The 15,585-nt window shown below is 55.6% G+C and overlaps 1 protein-coding gene across 1 annotated transcript in view; it reads right to left on the reverse strand.

The window, feature by feature from the left end:
• TTLL5 (tubulin tyrosine ligase like 5) overlaps positions 1-14,869 on the reverse strand; it is a 39,959-nt gene extending 25,090 nt beyond the window's left edge. The window contains 16 exon segments of the mRNA XM_075581082.1: positions 1,210-1,500; positions 1,672-1,755; positions 2,392-2,528; positions 3,084-3,181; positions 6,491-6,637; positions 7,634-7,739; positions 8,318-8,510; positions 9,694-9,818; positions 10,119-10,157; positions 10,399-10,445; positions 10,447-10,462; positions 11,076-11,167; positions 12,522-12,629; positions 14,408-14,449; positions 14,594-14,676; positions 14,792-14,869. Coding sequence (XP_075437197.1) covers positions 1,210-1,500; positions 1,672-1,755; positions 2,392-2,528; positions 3,084-3,181; positions 6,491-6,637; positions 7,634-7,739; positions 8,318-8,510; positions 9,694-9,818; positions 10,119-10,157; positions 10,399-10,445; positions 10,447-10,462; positions 11,076-11,167; positions 12,522-12,629; positions 14,408-14,449; positions 14,594-14,676; positions 14,792-14,819 — 1,636 coding nt within the window. The 5' untranslated portion in view covers positions 14,820-14,869.
• Positions 14,870-15,585: the final 716 nt, after the last annotated feature.

Genomic DNA, 15,585 nt, shown 5'->3' on the forward strand with positions numbered 1-15,585 from the left:
TTTGGGATAGTTTGGGGTAGTTACCTGCCCGGGTCGAGCTCGGCCTGTTCAGCCTCTGGCTGTAGGAGGGCGTATTCTCAGGTGTAGGGGTATATGGGTTAGTTTGGGGTAGTTACCTGCCCGGGTCGAGCTCGGCCTGTTCAGCCTCTGGCTGTAGGAGGGCGTATTCTCAGGTGTAGGGGTATTTGGGTTAGTTTGGGGTAGTTACCTGCCGGGTCGAGCTCGGCCTGTTCAGCCTCTGGCTGTAGGAGGGCGTACTCTCAGGTGTAGGGGTATTTGGGTAAGTTTGGGGTAGTTACCTGCCCGGGTCGGGCTCGGCCTGTTCAGCCTCTGGCTGTAGGAGGGGCGTATTCTCAGGTGTAGGGGTATTTGGGTTAGCTTGGGGTAGTTACCTGCCCGGGTCAGCTCGGCCTGTTCAGCCTCTGGCTGTAGGAGAGCGTATTCTCAGGTGTAGGGGTATTTGGGTTAGTTTGGGGTAGTTACCTGCCTGGGTCGGGCTCGGCCTGTTCAGCCTCTGGCTGTAGGAGGAGCGTATTCTCAGGTGTAGGGGTATTTGGGATAGTTTGGGGTAGTTACCTGCCCGGGTCGGGCTCGGCCTGTTCAGCCTCTGGCTGTAGGAGGGCGTATTCTCAGGTGTAGGGGTATTTGGGATAGTTTGGGGTAGTTACCTGCCCGGGTCGGGCTCGGCCTGTTCAGCCTCTGGCTGTAGGAGGGCGTATTCTCAGGTGTAGGGGTATTTGGGATAGTTTGGGGTAGTTACCTGCCCGGGTCGGGCTCGGCCTGTTCAGCCTCTGGCTGTAGGAGGGCGTATTCTCAGGTGTAGGGGTATTTGGGATAGTTTGGGGTAGTTACCTGCCCGGGTCGGGCTCGGCCTGTTCAGCCTCTGGCTGTAGGAGGGGCGTATTCTCAGGTGTAGGGGTATTTGGGTTAGCTTGGGGTAGTTATCTGCCCGGGTCGGGCTCGGCCTGTTCAGCCTCTGGCTGTAGGAGGGGCGTATTCTCAGGTGTAGGGGTATTTGGGTTAGCTTGGGGTAGTTACCTGCCCGGGTCGGGCTCTGGCTGTAGGAGGGGCGTATTCTCAGGTGTAGGGGTATTTGGGTAAGTTTGGGGTAGTTACCTGCCCGGGTCGAGCTCGGCCTGTTCAGCCTCTGGCTGTAGGAGGAGCGTATTCTCAGGTGTAGGGGTATTTGGGATAGTTTGGGGTAGTTACCTGCCCGGGTCGAGCTCGGCCTGTTCAGCCTCTGGCTGTAGATCTGAGTCGCGCTCTGGAAGGAGGAGATGACCCCGGGGCTGAGGCTGCTGGGTTGGGACCGGGGCGTCGCATCGCGCAGGGCAGTTTGAGACCACCCTCCCGGGATAATAGTCTGCCCCACGTAAGAGGAGATGTACGCCCGGCTCTCGCCAGGACTGGGCGAGCTGAGATCGTGGGGAAGCTGCAGTGAAGTGTCAGCTCCTGGGGCGCACGGTTCAGATACTACACTGACCACAGAGCTGGGGAGACCTGAAATAGGGGGAGAGAGAGGGAGGGAGAGGTGAGAATGGGACAGGGAGGGGGAGAGGGCATAGAGGTTATGGGGGGAGAGAGGGAAGAGGGGAAGGGGAGAGGGGAGGAGAGGGTGGTCAGAGGGTAAGAGACAGCACAGAGATAGGGTGTGACGGGCGGAGCACTCACCCTGTGGACGCCCTGCTGACTGCAGGTGAGCGCTGGTGCTAAGAACTGTGCTGCTCCTCTCATGTGTCACACAATCATGGGGACCTGTAAGAGCGAGGTATGGGATCACTGGAAGGAGGGGGAGAGACTCCGAGCAAAATGCGGGCAAAGCAAGGAGGGGGGAGGAGGGAAGCAGGGTGGGAAGAGCAGGAGAGGAGGGGGAGACATTGACAGGAAGAGTAGAGGGGTTGGCACATGGGGAGACAAGGAGGAGCAGGGGGAGGGAGACAAGGAAGAGTAGAATGGGAGGGCAGGGGTGGGAGACACAAGGAGGAGCATGGGGGCAGGGAGACAAGGAGGAGTAGGGGTGAGGGAGACAAGGAAGAGTAGAATGGGAGGGCAGGGGTGGGAGACACAAGGAGGAGCAGGACGGAAGGGGGGGGGAGACGCAAGGACGAGCGGGAGGGAGACAAGGAGGAGTAGAATGGGGTGGCAGGGGTCGGAGACGCAAGGAGGAGCAGGGCGGAAGGGGGGGGGGAGGAAGATACAAGGCGGAGCAGGGAGGGGAGGGACAACAATGAGCAGGATGGGGGGGGAGGGAATGAGGATCAGGGCAGTGGGGAGATACCAAGAGTAAGAGAAGGATGAAGGCTGCACAAGAAGGAGGAGGATGGGGAGGAGAGGTATAGAAACGATTGGGGGAGGGAGACAGAACATGGGTGGGGTGCTGGCCCCCCTCACCTCCGGGGCCCTGGCTCCCGGCTCCGAGGCCCTCTCTTACTGCTTTGCTGGTTCGACTGTTGGGGGTCCCCAGAAAGACACTGGCACATTTATTCTTGCGAGTGTAGAGGGTGAGGACTTCCTCCAACTCACACTCACTGAGTCAGATAGAGACAGAGAATGGCCTCAGATAAGGCCCTTATCTCCCTGGGTCCCCTCGGGGGCGGGCCCTAATTTCCCGGGCTCCCCTCGGAGGCGTGGCCCTAAACTCACTAGCTCCACTCGGGGGCGGGGCCCTAAACGCCCTGGGTCCCATCGGGGCCCTAAATTCCCTGGGTCCCCTCAGGGGCGGGCTCTAATCGGCCTGAAGTCCCCTCGGGGGCGGGCCCTAAACGGCCTGAGGTCCCCTCGGGGGCGGGGCCCTAAACGACCTGAGGTCCCCTCGGGGGCGGGGCCCTAAACGGCCTGAGGTCCCCTCGGGGGCAGGGCCCTAAACGGCCTGAGGTCCCCTCGGGGGCGGGGCCCTAATCTCCTTGGGTCCCCTCGGGGGCGGGCCCAAATCTCCTGAGGTCCTCTCGGAGGCGGGGCCCTAATCTCCTGGGGTCCCCTCGGGGGCGGGGCCATAATCTCCTGGGGTCCCCTCGGGGGCGGGGCCATAATCTCCTGGGGTCCCCTCGGGGGCGGGGCCTAATTTCACTGGCTCCTGGGGTTACCTGGCTCCAGCTACAAAGGCCTGGAAATCGTGAGGATTAACCCCGTGTGCTCCGTTGTCTGATGACACCTCTCGCGTCTGTAACATATGCTCCGTCTCCTGCAGGGACGGAACCACAGAGTGAGCGAGGAGAGAGACAGTGAGAGGAAAGAAGAGTAATAGGAGGAGCAGTTATAGGGAGCAGCAATATTGGCCTATAGGAGGAGCTATAGGGAGCAGTTATATGGAGTAATGCGAGGAGACCTGGGAGGGTATATGGAGTAATAGGAGGGGCTATATGAAGTAATAGGAGGGGTATATGGAGTAATAGGAGGAGAGCTGGGAGGGGTATATGGAGTAATAGGAGAGCTGGGAGTGTATATGGAGTAATAGGAGGGGCTATATGAAGTAATAGGAGAGGTATATGGAGTAATAGGAGAGGCTATATGAAGTAATAGGAGGGGTATATGGAGTAATAGGAGGGGCTATATGAAGTAATAGGAGGGGTATATGGAGTAATAGGAGGAGAGCTGGGAGGGGTATATGGAGTAATAGGAGGGGTATATGGAGTAATAGGAGGAGAGCTGGGAGGGGTATATGGAGTAATGTGAGGAGAGCTGGGAGGGTATATGGAGTAATAGGAGGAGAGCTGGGAGGGTATATGGAGTAATAGGAGGGGCTATATGAAGTAATAGGAGGGGTATATGGAGTAATAGGAGGAGAGCTGGGAGGGGTATATGGCGTAATAGGAGGGGTATATGAAGTAATAGGAGGGGTATATGGAGTAATAGGAGGAGAGCTGGGAGGAGTATATGGAGTAATAGGAGGAGAGCTGGGAGGGTATATGGAGTAATAGGAGGGGTATATGAAGTAATAGGAGGGGTATATGGAGTAATAGGAGGAGAGCTGGGAGGGGTATATGGAGTAATAGGATGAGAGCTGGGAGGGGTATATGGAGTAATAGGAGGAGAGCTGGGAGGGGTATATGGAGTAATAGGAGGAGAGCTGGGAGGGGTATATGGAGTAATAGGAGGAGAGCTTGGAGGGGTATATGGAGTAATAGGAGAGGCTATATGGAGTAATAGGAGGAGAGCTGGGAGGGGTATATGGAGTAATAGGAGGGGTATATGGAGTAATAGGAGGAGAGCTGGGAGGGGTATATGGAGTAATAGGAGGAGAGCTGGGAGGGTATATGAAGTAATAGGAGGAGAGCTGGGAGGGGTATATGGAGTAATAGGAGGGGTATACGGAGTAATAGGAGGGGTATATGGAGTAATAGGAGGGGTATATGGAGTAATAGGAGGGGTATATGGAGTAATAGGAGGGGTATATGGAGTAATAGGAGGGGTATATGGAGTAATAGGAGGAGAGCTGGGAGGGGTATATGGAGTAATGTGAGGAGAGCTGGGAGGGTATATGGAGTAATAGGAGGGGCTATATGAAGTAATAGGAGGGGTATATGGAGTAATAGGAGGAGAGCTGGGAGGGGTATATGGCGTAATAGGAGGGGTATATGAAGTAATAGGAGGGGTATATGGAGTAATAGGAGGAGAGCTGGGAGGGGTATATGGAGTAATAGGAGGAGAGCTGGGAGGGTATATGGAGTAATAGGAGGGGTATATGAAGTAATAGGAGGGGTATATGGAGTAATAGGAGGAGAGCTGGGAGGGGTATATGGAGTAATAGGAGGAGAGCTGGGAGGGTATATGGAGTAATAGGAGGGGTATATGAAGTAATAGGAGGGGTATATGGAGTAATAGGAGGAGAGCTGGGAGGGGTATATGGAGTAATAGGATGAGAGCTGGGAGGGGTATATGGAGTAATAGGAGGAGAGCTGGGAGGGGTATATGGAGTAATAGGAGGAGAGCTGGGAGGGGTATATGGAGTAATAGGAGGAGAGCTGGAGGGTATAAGGAGTAATAGGAGGGGTATATGAAGTAATAGGAGGGGTATATGGAGTAATAGGAGGAGAGCTGGGAGGGGTATATGGAGTAATAGGAGAGGCTATATGGAGTAATAGGAATAGAGCTGGGAGGGGTATATGGAGTAATAGGAGGGGTATATGGAGTAATAGGAGGAGAGCTGGGAGGGGTATATGGAGTAATAGGAGGAGAGCTGGGAGGGTATATGAAGTAATAGGAGGAGAGCTGGGAGGGGTATATGGAGTAATAGGAGGGGTATACGGAGTAATAGGAGGGGTATATGGAGTAATAGGAGGGGTATATGGAGTAATAGGAGGAGAGCTGGGAGGGGTATATGGAGTAATAGGAGGAGAGCTGGGAGGGGTATATGGAGTAATAGGAGGAGAGCTGGGAGGGTATATGAAGTAATAGGAGAGCTGGGAGGGGTATATGGAGTAATAGGAGGGGTATACGGAGTAATAGGAGGGGTATATGGAGTAATAGGAGGGGTATATGGAGTAATAGGAGGAGAGCTGGGAGGGGTATATGGAGTAATAGGATGAGAGCTGGGAGGGGTATATGGAGTAATAGGAGGAGAGCTGGGAGGGGTATATGGAGTAATAGGAGGAGAGCTGGAGGGTATAAGGAGTAATAGGAGGGGTATATGAAGTAATAGGAGGGGTATATGGAGTAATAGGAGGAGAGCTGGGAGGGGTATATGGAGTAATAGGAGAGGCTATATGGAGTAATAGGAATAGAGCTGGGAGGGGTATATGGAGTAATAGGAGGGGTATATGGAGTAATAGGAGGAGAGCTGGGAGGGGTATATGGAGTAATAGGAGGAGAGCTGGGAGGGTATATGAAGTAATAGGAGGAGAGCTGGGAGGGGTATATGGAGTAATAGGAGGGGTATACGGAGTAATAGGAGGGGTATATGGAGTAATAGGAGGGGTATATGGAGTAATAGGAGGAGAGCTGGGAGGGGTATATGGAGTAATAGGAGGAGAGCTGGGAGGGGTATATGGAGTAATAGGAGGAGAGCTGGGAGGGTATATGAAGTAATAGGAGAGCTGGGAGGGGTATATGGAGTAATAGGAGGGGTATACGGAGTAATAGGAGGGGTATATGGAGTAATAGGAGGGGTATATGGAGTAATAGGAGGAGAGCTGGGAGGGGTATATGGAGTAATAGGATGAGAGCTGGGAGGGGTATATGGAGTAATAGGAGGAGAGCTGGGAGGGGTATATGGAGTAATATGAGGAGAGCTGGGAGGGGTATATGGAGTAATAGGAGGGGTTATATGGAGTAATAGGAGGAGAGCTGGGAGGGGTATATGGAGTAATAGGAGGGGTATATGGAGTAATAGGAGGAGAGCTGGGAGGGTTATATGGAGTAATAGGAGGGGTATATGGAGTAATATGAGGAGAGCTGGGAGGGGTATATGGAGTAATAGGAGGGGTATACGGAGTACTAGGAGGGGTATAAGGAGTACTAGGAGGGTTATACGGAGTACTAGGAGAGCAGTCACCTGATTGTAGGAGTGGATAAATTCTCCCAGCTGTTTTGCCAGCAGATGGCGTCTCTGCAGGAATGGTACAGACTGTCCGGGGAGCGAGACGCACACAGACTGCTGCAGGTTACACGCTGCGCGCTGCAGGAACCTCATCACCAACTCCTGGGAGATAGGGGGAGATGGGGGAGGGAGGGGAGGAGAGGAGAAAGAGGGGGGAGGGAGGGGAGGAGAGGAGAAAGAGGGGGGAGGGAGGGGAGGAGAGGAGAAAGAGGGGGAGGGAGGAGAGGAGAAAGAGGGGGAGGGAGGGGAGGAGAAAGAGAGGGGAGAAAGAGGGGGGAGGGAGGGGAGAAAGAGGGGGGAGGGAGGGGAGAAAGAGGGGGGAGGGAGGGGAGAAAGAGGGGGGAGGGAGGGGAGAAAGAGGGGGGAGGGAGGGGAGAAAGAGGGGGGAGGGAGGGGAGGAGAGGAGAAAGGGGGGGGAGGAGGAAGAGAAAGAAGGGGGGGAGGAAGAGAAAGAAAGAAGAGGGATTGCTGCAGGAACTACATTACAAACTACAGTATGGAGGGGGGAGCATACTCCATACAGTATGGAGCATGGAAGTGGGAGCAGTGCATATGTTTGGGGAGCAGTGCGTGCAGCAGAGGTATATGGCTGGGAGCAGTGCGTGCAGCAGAGGTATATGGGGGGAGCAGTGCTTGCAGCAGAGGTATATGGGGGGAGCAGTGCGTGCAGCAGAGGTATATGGGGGGGGGGCAGTGCTTGCAGCAGAGGTATATGGGGGGGGGGGCAGTGCTTGCAGCAGAGGTATATGGGGGGAGCAGTGCGTGCAGCAGAGGTATATGGGGGGACCAGTGCGTGCAGCAGAGGTATATGGGGGGAGCAGTGCGTGCAGCAGAGGTATATGGGGGGAGTAGTGCGTGCAGCAGAGGTCTATGGGGGGAGTAGTGCGTGCAGCAGAGGAATATGGGGGGAGCAGTGCATGTACCAGAGGTATATGGGGGGAGCAGTGCATGTAGTGGGTGGGGAGGAGTGTGTTTGGAGAGGGGTTTGGGGGGGGCGAGGGGAGGGCGGGTCTGTCACAGACACTGAGCGGGGGGAGGGGGGGGGAGTCTGTCACAGACACTGAGCGGGGGGTCTGTGGTGTTTTTGGGGTCGCTCACCATCTGCTCGTCCTCCTTCGGTGCCAACGTCTCCACTGTGTCACTGTGCAGCCGCCTCTGCACACGCTGCAGGTAGCACGAGAAAGCCAGGCGCGCCTGCAGCTTACTGCAACACAACACCGCACCGTTACACAACTACACAACACGCGCACCTCAGCTTACTGCAACACAACACCGCACCGTTACACAACTACACAACACGCGCGCCTCAGCTTACTGCAACACAACACCGCACCGTTACACAACTACACAACACGCGCGCCTGCAGCTTACTGCAACACAACACCGCACCGTTACACAACTACACAACACGCGCGCCTGCAGCTTACTGCAACACAACACCGCACCGTTACACAACACGCGCGCCTCAGCTTACTGCAACACAACACCGCACCGTTACACAACTACACAACACGCGCGCCTCAGCTTACTGCAACACAACACCGCACCGTTACACAACTACACAACACGCGCACCTGCAGCTTACTGCAACACAACACCGCACCATTACACAACTACACAATACGCTCGCTTGCACCAAACTTCAGACACAACAACACAACATTACACAGCAACACAAGAAACGTGCCTACACCTTACTGCAGAGACACAACAACACACCTTTACACAAGCACGCCTGCAACTAGACACAAACAACCCACCCTGCGCATGCACTCAACTTACCTCAGGTTTACGTCCTTCTGTAAGACCCCCATGAGGTTGGTGTGGGGGGGCTGTCGCCCTTGTGTGTGAGGGGGCTGGGAAGAGTCCAATGATGGGGGGACCTGATCCAGCTCTTCATTCTCAGCCGCATCCTCTTCCTCCTGCTCACTCCCCCCCTCCTCATGCACAGGGCGCTCAGAGACGTGCGAAGGACCTGAGGGAACGGGACACTGACGGCTCAGAGAGGCGAGGACAATGACAGCGGAGAGGGGGCAGGGACACTGTGACGGCAGGGACACTGACAGCAGAGAGGGGGCGGGGACACTGTGACAGCGGGGACACTGACAGCAGAGAGGGGGCGGGGACACTGTGACAGCAGAGGGGGCGGGGACACTGACAGCAGAGAGGGGGCGGGGACACTGTGACAGCAGAGAGGGGGCGGGGACACTGACAGCAGAGAGGGGGCGGGGACACTGTGACAGCAGAGAGGGGGCGGGGACACTGACAGCAGAGAGGGGGCGGGGACACTGACAGCAGAGAGGGGGCGGGGACACTGTGACAGCAGAGAGGGGGCGGGGACACTGACAGCAGAGAGGGGGCTGGGACACTGTGACAGCCGAGAGGGGGCGGGGAGGGGACACTGTGACAGCCGAGAGGGGGCGGGGAGGGGACACTGTGACAGCCGAGAGGGGGCGGGGAGGGAACACTGACAGCGGAGAGGGGGCGGGGACACTGACAGCAGAGAGGGGTCACTGTATCAGCGGAGAGGGGGAGGGGAGGGAACACTGACAGCGGAGAGGGGGCGGGGACACTGACAGCAGAGAGGGGTCACTGTATCAGCGGAGAGGGGGAGGGAACACTGACAGCGGAGAGGGGGCGGGGACACTGACAGCAGAGATGGGTCACTGTATCAGCGGAGAGGGGGAGGGGAGGGAACACTGACAGCGGAGAGGGGGCGGGGACACTGACAGCAGAGATGGGTCACTGTATCAGCGGAGAGGGGGAGGGGAGTGGACACTGACAGCAGAGAGGGGGCGGGGACACTGACAGCAGAGATGGGTCACTGTATCAGCGGAGAGGGGGAGGGGAGTGGACACTGACAGCAGAGAGGGGTCACTGTATCAGCGGAGAGGGGGAGGGGAGGGAACACTGACAGCGGAGAGGGGGCGGGGACACTGACAGCAGAGATGGGTCACTGTATCAGCGGAGAGGGGGAGGGGAGGGAACACTGACAGCGGAGAGGGGGCGGGGACACTGACAGCAGAGAGGGGTCACTGTATCAGCGGAGAGGGGGAGGGGAGGGAACACTGACAGCGGAGAGGGGGCGGGGACACTGACAGCAGAGAGGGGGCAGGGATGGGATGGGTCACCCCGCAGCGCCAGTCCCCTCACGTTACCTGTACGGCGTGTCACCCCGCAGCGCCGCCTCCTGCGCAGCTCCAGGGACAGCAGTTTGCGCTCATACAGAGCGGCATGGCGCTTGGGGTCTGAGGCTGTGTCACAGCTTCCGGTTAGCTGTGGCCTGTGGGACATCACCACAATCATGTCACTGTGTGTCACCATGCGAGTGTGTTACAGTGTGTGCTCTACCACGATCATGTCACTGTGTGTCACCATGCGAGTGTGTTACAGTGTGTGCTCTACCACAATCATGTCACTGTGTGTCACCATGCGAGTGTGTCACAGTGTGTGCTCTACCACAATCATGTCACAGTGTGTCACCATGCGAGTGTGTCAGTGTGTGCCCTGTATACCCTAGTTGTGGTCTATACATTGGTACATGGATGCAACATGTGGCCCTATCCCAGCAGCCGTCCTTTACCTGCTCCGACCTCCGCCGCCGCCTGCCCCTCTGCAGGACCTGCCGGACACACAGGGGTCAGTGTTTGAACATCAAGGAGTCAGGGGGTCGCAAAAGTGTGTTTGGGGCTCACGCAGTGTCTGGGGCTACGGGGGGGGGTAACAGTGTCTGTGGATCTGTGGGGGGGGGGGGGGTCGCACAGTGTCTGGGGCTCCAGGGGGGGGAAACAATGTCTGGGGCTCACGTGGTGGAGGGGGGGGTGGGGGGGGGCGGTCATACAGTGTCTGGGGGTTACAGTTACCTGTCGGGGAAGAGATTCGTTGCCAACATGTAATTCAGGGAGGTTTTTAAATTCTAGGAGAGAGCTAAGAAATGAGAGAGAGAGCGGTTACTGCGTGTGACAGACAGAAGGGACATATGGAGATATATATATATATATCTATATATATCTATATATATATAGATAGATATATCTATCTCTCTCTATCTCTCTATCTATCTCTATATCTATCTATATATATATATATATCAAATAAAAAGATCACTTGTGAGCACATTCACATGTCTTAGGCAGGTCTGCAATCCTGCCTTTCACCAGTATCACCCAGCATCCAGTGCAACAAGGGATTCTGGGAAATCACATGCAAATGAGCACACCGTGTCACCTCTTTGCCTGAAAAACCATTGTTACACGGTGGAGGTTTATTGTTGCATTTTTCACCCACCATATCTACATATAGATATATATCTATATCTACATATAGATATATATCTATATATCTCGTATTGACCAGAATATAGCACGGCCTCGCACATAATACGACCCTAAAGTTTTGAAGTTGTTCTACATAAAGAATAAAACGTGTTCGGCTGCGCATATAATACAATTTATAAAACAGTTTTCTGAAGGACATTTTTAGGGACAAAAAACCATAGCACTATATTCAGGCCAATACGGTATTTGGGCGTCACACTCACCCGTACAGCTCCCAGGTGTCAGCTCGGGGAAAGACCCGGATAAAGCCTCCTCTCCTGTCTGCCTCCTCCTGCACCCTGCGAAGCGTCTTAATCTAAGGACAGGATACATAAAGGCACTGTCATGATAAGATCATGAGATAGTAGGTAATTTAATCCATCTGGGGCTTCAGCGGTTAATGGGCTACCATTTGGGTTTAAAGATACCATGAATTGGGTTGGATTTCAAAGGGAACTCAATTGCAGTTGGATTTGAAAAGTACAAAGATAGAGTGTTTATGGCATGTTAACACCTTAGCCAGGCCTGGTGTTAAACGGATATGGTCTGACATAAACAAAAAGGTTTTTCAAAGCATTCTCTGCAAGGGGTTTATGGATGGCCAAGGGTGCAGCTAAGAAAGTATCAAACCAAGATTACTTTATTAAAAATGAGAATATCTGAGTTACAAATCTGTAATCGTGTCAAAGAGGAACATGTTCTGACACCAGACACCACATGGTTAAGAGATAATAAGGGACAGATATTCATTTGTCGCTCAAATTTAGGAGTAAGATGGTCATATTTAGTCTCGTTGCGACCGTCATGAGCGCCTGAATGTATTGATGTAGCTCACGTGTCTAAGTATTACAGAAGGAAAATGATGAGTGTGTATCTACTGAGCCAAAGTCATTTGTAAAGGTTTTCTTCTTTACTGTCATAAAACTGTCAATCTGACAGCCGGTTTTATGATGGGGATGGGATTATGTTGTTTCCATGAGGAAAGAATGTACTGTACATGTCTGAGCAAAGATTATGAAAACCAGATTTCAACAGAGGTGTGTTAGGTCTCACTTCTTCTATACCAGTGACCACTCTAGGAGAAAACATATAACATATGGTAATGTATAGGGTTTTTCTTTTATAGTTTATCGTTTTTTATTTTGAGAAAGTGTTCTGCATTTATTGTAATTGTATGTTCTTGTAATCCCTTTTCTGTAATCTAAGCACTGTATTTTTATATATATATATATATTAAAACATTTAATAAGTGATGCTTTGGGCTCTGAATGAACTGTTGCACGCTCTGGAGAGAGTATTTACATTTTCAGACACATTTTACTACAACGGATTTTTGGTGTTTTAAAATGCATAGTTTTTTCTATTATAAACAGGGACCTGAGACCCTGGCAAATATTAATTTGACATCTTTTATTTGCATAACTATCTCAGGTGGTGGCAGCGTATAGACATGATTGCTATTGAGTTTGGGGTTAATATTAACTCATTGGAGGTACCTTTGCGAAGGAGAAAGGTGAGTTGGCAAGAGTAGCCGTGTGTATTAATTCTGATTGTATATCTACAGTAAGTCACGTGCCCAATCTATATCTCCATGTTATTGAGCAAGGGAGGAGTGCGAAGGTAAGCCTGGCAGAGGAAGGGTACGCACCACCCCCACCTTCAAAACTCACCTCCTCTATGGACAGCCCCAGCGTGCAGCTTCCCCGTCTCACACACTTCTCTCGGCTGCCTCCCTGCAGTTCCGTGTCCACATCACTGGCAGAGAGTGGGCGCTGGCACTGCAAAGAGACCGTCATCAGAGAGCGATCGCTGGCACAGAGCAGGCACTGACCCATCACTGGCACAGAGCAGCCGCTGACCCATCACTGGCACAGAGCAGGCACTGACCCATCACTGGCACAGAGAAGGCACTGACCCAGCACTGGCACAGAGCGGGCACTGACCCCAGCACTGGCACAGAGCGGGCACTGACCCAGCACTGGCACAGAGCGGCCGCTGACCCATCACTGGCACAGAGCAGGCACTGACCCATCACTGGCACTGACCCATCACTGGCACAGAGCGGGCACTGACCCATCACTGGCACAGAGCGGGCACTGACCCATCGCTGGCACAGAGCGGGCACTGACCCATCGCTGGCACAGAGCGGGCACTGACCCATCACTAACACAGAGCGGGCACTGACCCATCGCTGGCACAGAGCAGGTACTGACCCATCGCTGGCACAGAGCGGCCGCTGACCCATCACTGGCACAGAGCGGCCACTGACCCATCACTGGCACAGAGCAGGTACTGACCCATCGCTGGCACAGAGCGGCCACTGACCCATCACTGGCACAGAGCAGGTACTGACCCATCGCTGGCACAGCGGCCGCTGACCCATCACTGGCACAGAGCGGCCGCTGACCCATCACTGGCACAGAGCGGCCGCTGACCCATCACTGGCACAGAGCGGCCGCTGACCCATCACTGGCACAGAGCGGCCGCTGACCCATCCCTGGCACAGAGCGGCCGCTGACCCATCCCTGGCACAGAACGGCCGCTGACCCATCACTGGCACAGAGCAGGCACTGACCCATCACTGGCACAGAGCGGGCACTGACCCATCACTGGCACAGAGCGGGCACTGACCCATCACTGGCACAGAGCGGGCACTGACCCATCACTGGCACAGAGCGGCCGCCGACCCAGCACTGGCACAGAGCGGCCGCCGACCCAGCACTGGCACAGAGCGGCCGCCGACCCAGCACTGGCACAGAGCGGCCGCCGACCCAGCACTGCACAGAGCGGCCGCCGACCCAGCACTGGCACAGAGCGGCCGCCGACCCAGCACTGGCACAGAGCGGCCGCCGACCCAGCACTGGCACAGAGCGGCCGCCGACCCAGCACTGGCACAGAGCGGCCGCCGACCCAGCACTGGCACAGAGCGGCCGCCGACCCAGCACTGGCACAGAGCGGCCGCCGACCCAGCACTGGCACAGAGCGGCCGCCGACCCAGCACTGGCACAGAGCGGCCGCTGACCCATCACTGGCACAGAGCGGCCGCTGACCCAGCACTGGCACAGAGCGGCCGTTGACCCATCATTGGCACACAGCGGGCACTGACCCATCACTGGCACAGAGCGGGCACTGACCCATCACTGGCACAGAGCGGGCACTGACCCAGCACTGGCACAGAGCGACCGCTGACCCAGCACTGGCACAGAGCGGCCGTTGACCCAGCACTGGCACAGACCCATCACTGGCACAGAGCGGGCACTGACCCATCACTGGCACAGAGCGGGCACTGACCCATCACTGGCACAGAGCGGGCACTGACCCATCACTGGCACAGAGCGGGCACTGACCCATCACTGGCACAGAGCAGGAATCGCATGTGTTTTACACACACACACACACACACACAGTGTGCGTAGCTTACGCGTAGAAACAGGCACATCGCATCTCACACTTGCACCCACACATCACGTATCTCCCATGCGACCACACACACCACGTGTCTCGCACACAATCACTGCATGTGTCACTCACACACACACACACACACACACCTTACCAGTTTACTGTTGGCTGGTTGACAATGTCCAGACACAGGACGCTGAAAAAATAAAACAGAGGTGGGATTAGGTGACAGACAAACATGGCTGTGCCCAGCCTTGCGCACGCGCACACGCACACACACTGTTGTGCCTCACCTCACAAACACACACAAACACACTTGTGCCTCACCTCACACACTCACCGGGGGCTTCTGGGTGCGTTTGTGGTCAGAAAGCGTGGTCCCGCCACGTCCGACCCTTTGCTGGGGGTCCTGACATTCCAACCCTGTGAGAACAGCACAGATCTGGTCAGCCCATTACTGACCCAAACACAGAGATTGACCCCCGAGGATCCGACACCGACCTCGGTACTCAGCATGGGGTGGGTTAAATATACTCACCAATCAGGGTTAGCATGTCTGATATCATACTCGCTTTAACCTTCAGGTCCAGCGGGGCGTCACTGAGGGGGGAGGGATGAGAGGGGTGTCACTGAGGGGGGAGGGATGAGAGGGGCGTCACTGAGGGGGGAGGGCAGAGAGGGGCGTCACTGAGGGGGGAGGGCAAAGAGGGGTGTCACTGAGGGGGAGGGCAGAGAGGGGCGTCACTGAGGGGGGGAGGGCAAAGAGGGGTGTCACTGAGGGGGGAGGGCAAAGAGGGGTGTCACTGAGGGGGAGGGCAGAGAGGGGCGTCACTGAGGGGGAGGGCAAAGAGGGGTGTCACTGAGGGGGAGGGCAAAGAGGGGTGTCACTGAGGGGGGAGGATGAGAGGGGCGTCACTGAGGGGGGAGGACAAAGAGGGCTGTCACTGAGGGGGAGGGCAGAGAGGGGCGTCACTGAGGGGGGAGGGATGAGAGGGGCGTCACTGAGGGGGGAGGACAAAGAGGGCTGTCACTGAGGGGGAGGGCAGAGAGGGGCGTCACTGAGGGGGGAGGGCAAAGAGGGGTGTCACTGAGGGGGAGGGCAGAGAGGGGCGTCACTGAGGGGGGAGGGCAAAGAGGGGTGTCACTGAGGGGGAGGGCAAAGAGGGGTGTCACTGAGGGGGAGGGCAAAGAGGGGTGTCACTGAGGGGGGAGGGCAGAGAGCGGTGTCACTGAAGGGGGAGGGCAAAGAGGGGTGTCACTGAGGGGGAGGGATGAGAGGGGTGTCCACTGAGGGGAAGGGATGAGAGGGGCGTCACTGAGGGGGAAGAGGGC

Source organism: Ascaphus truei, unplaced genomic scaffold, assembly GCF_040206685.1.
Source record: "Ascaphus truei isolate aAscTru1 unplaced genomic scaffold, aAscTru1.hap1 HAP1_SCAFFOLD_1035, whole genome shotgun sequence".
NCBI classification, from domain to species: domain Eukaryota; kingdom Metazoa; phylum Chordata; class Amphibia; order Anura; family Ascaphidae; genus Ascaphus; species Ascaphus truei.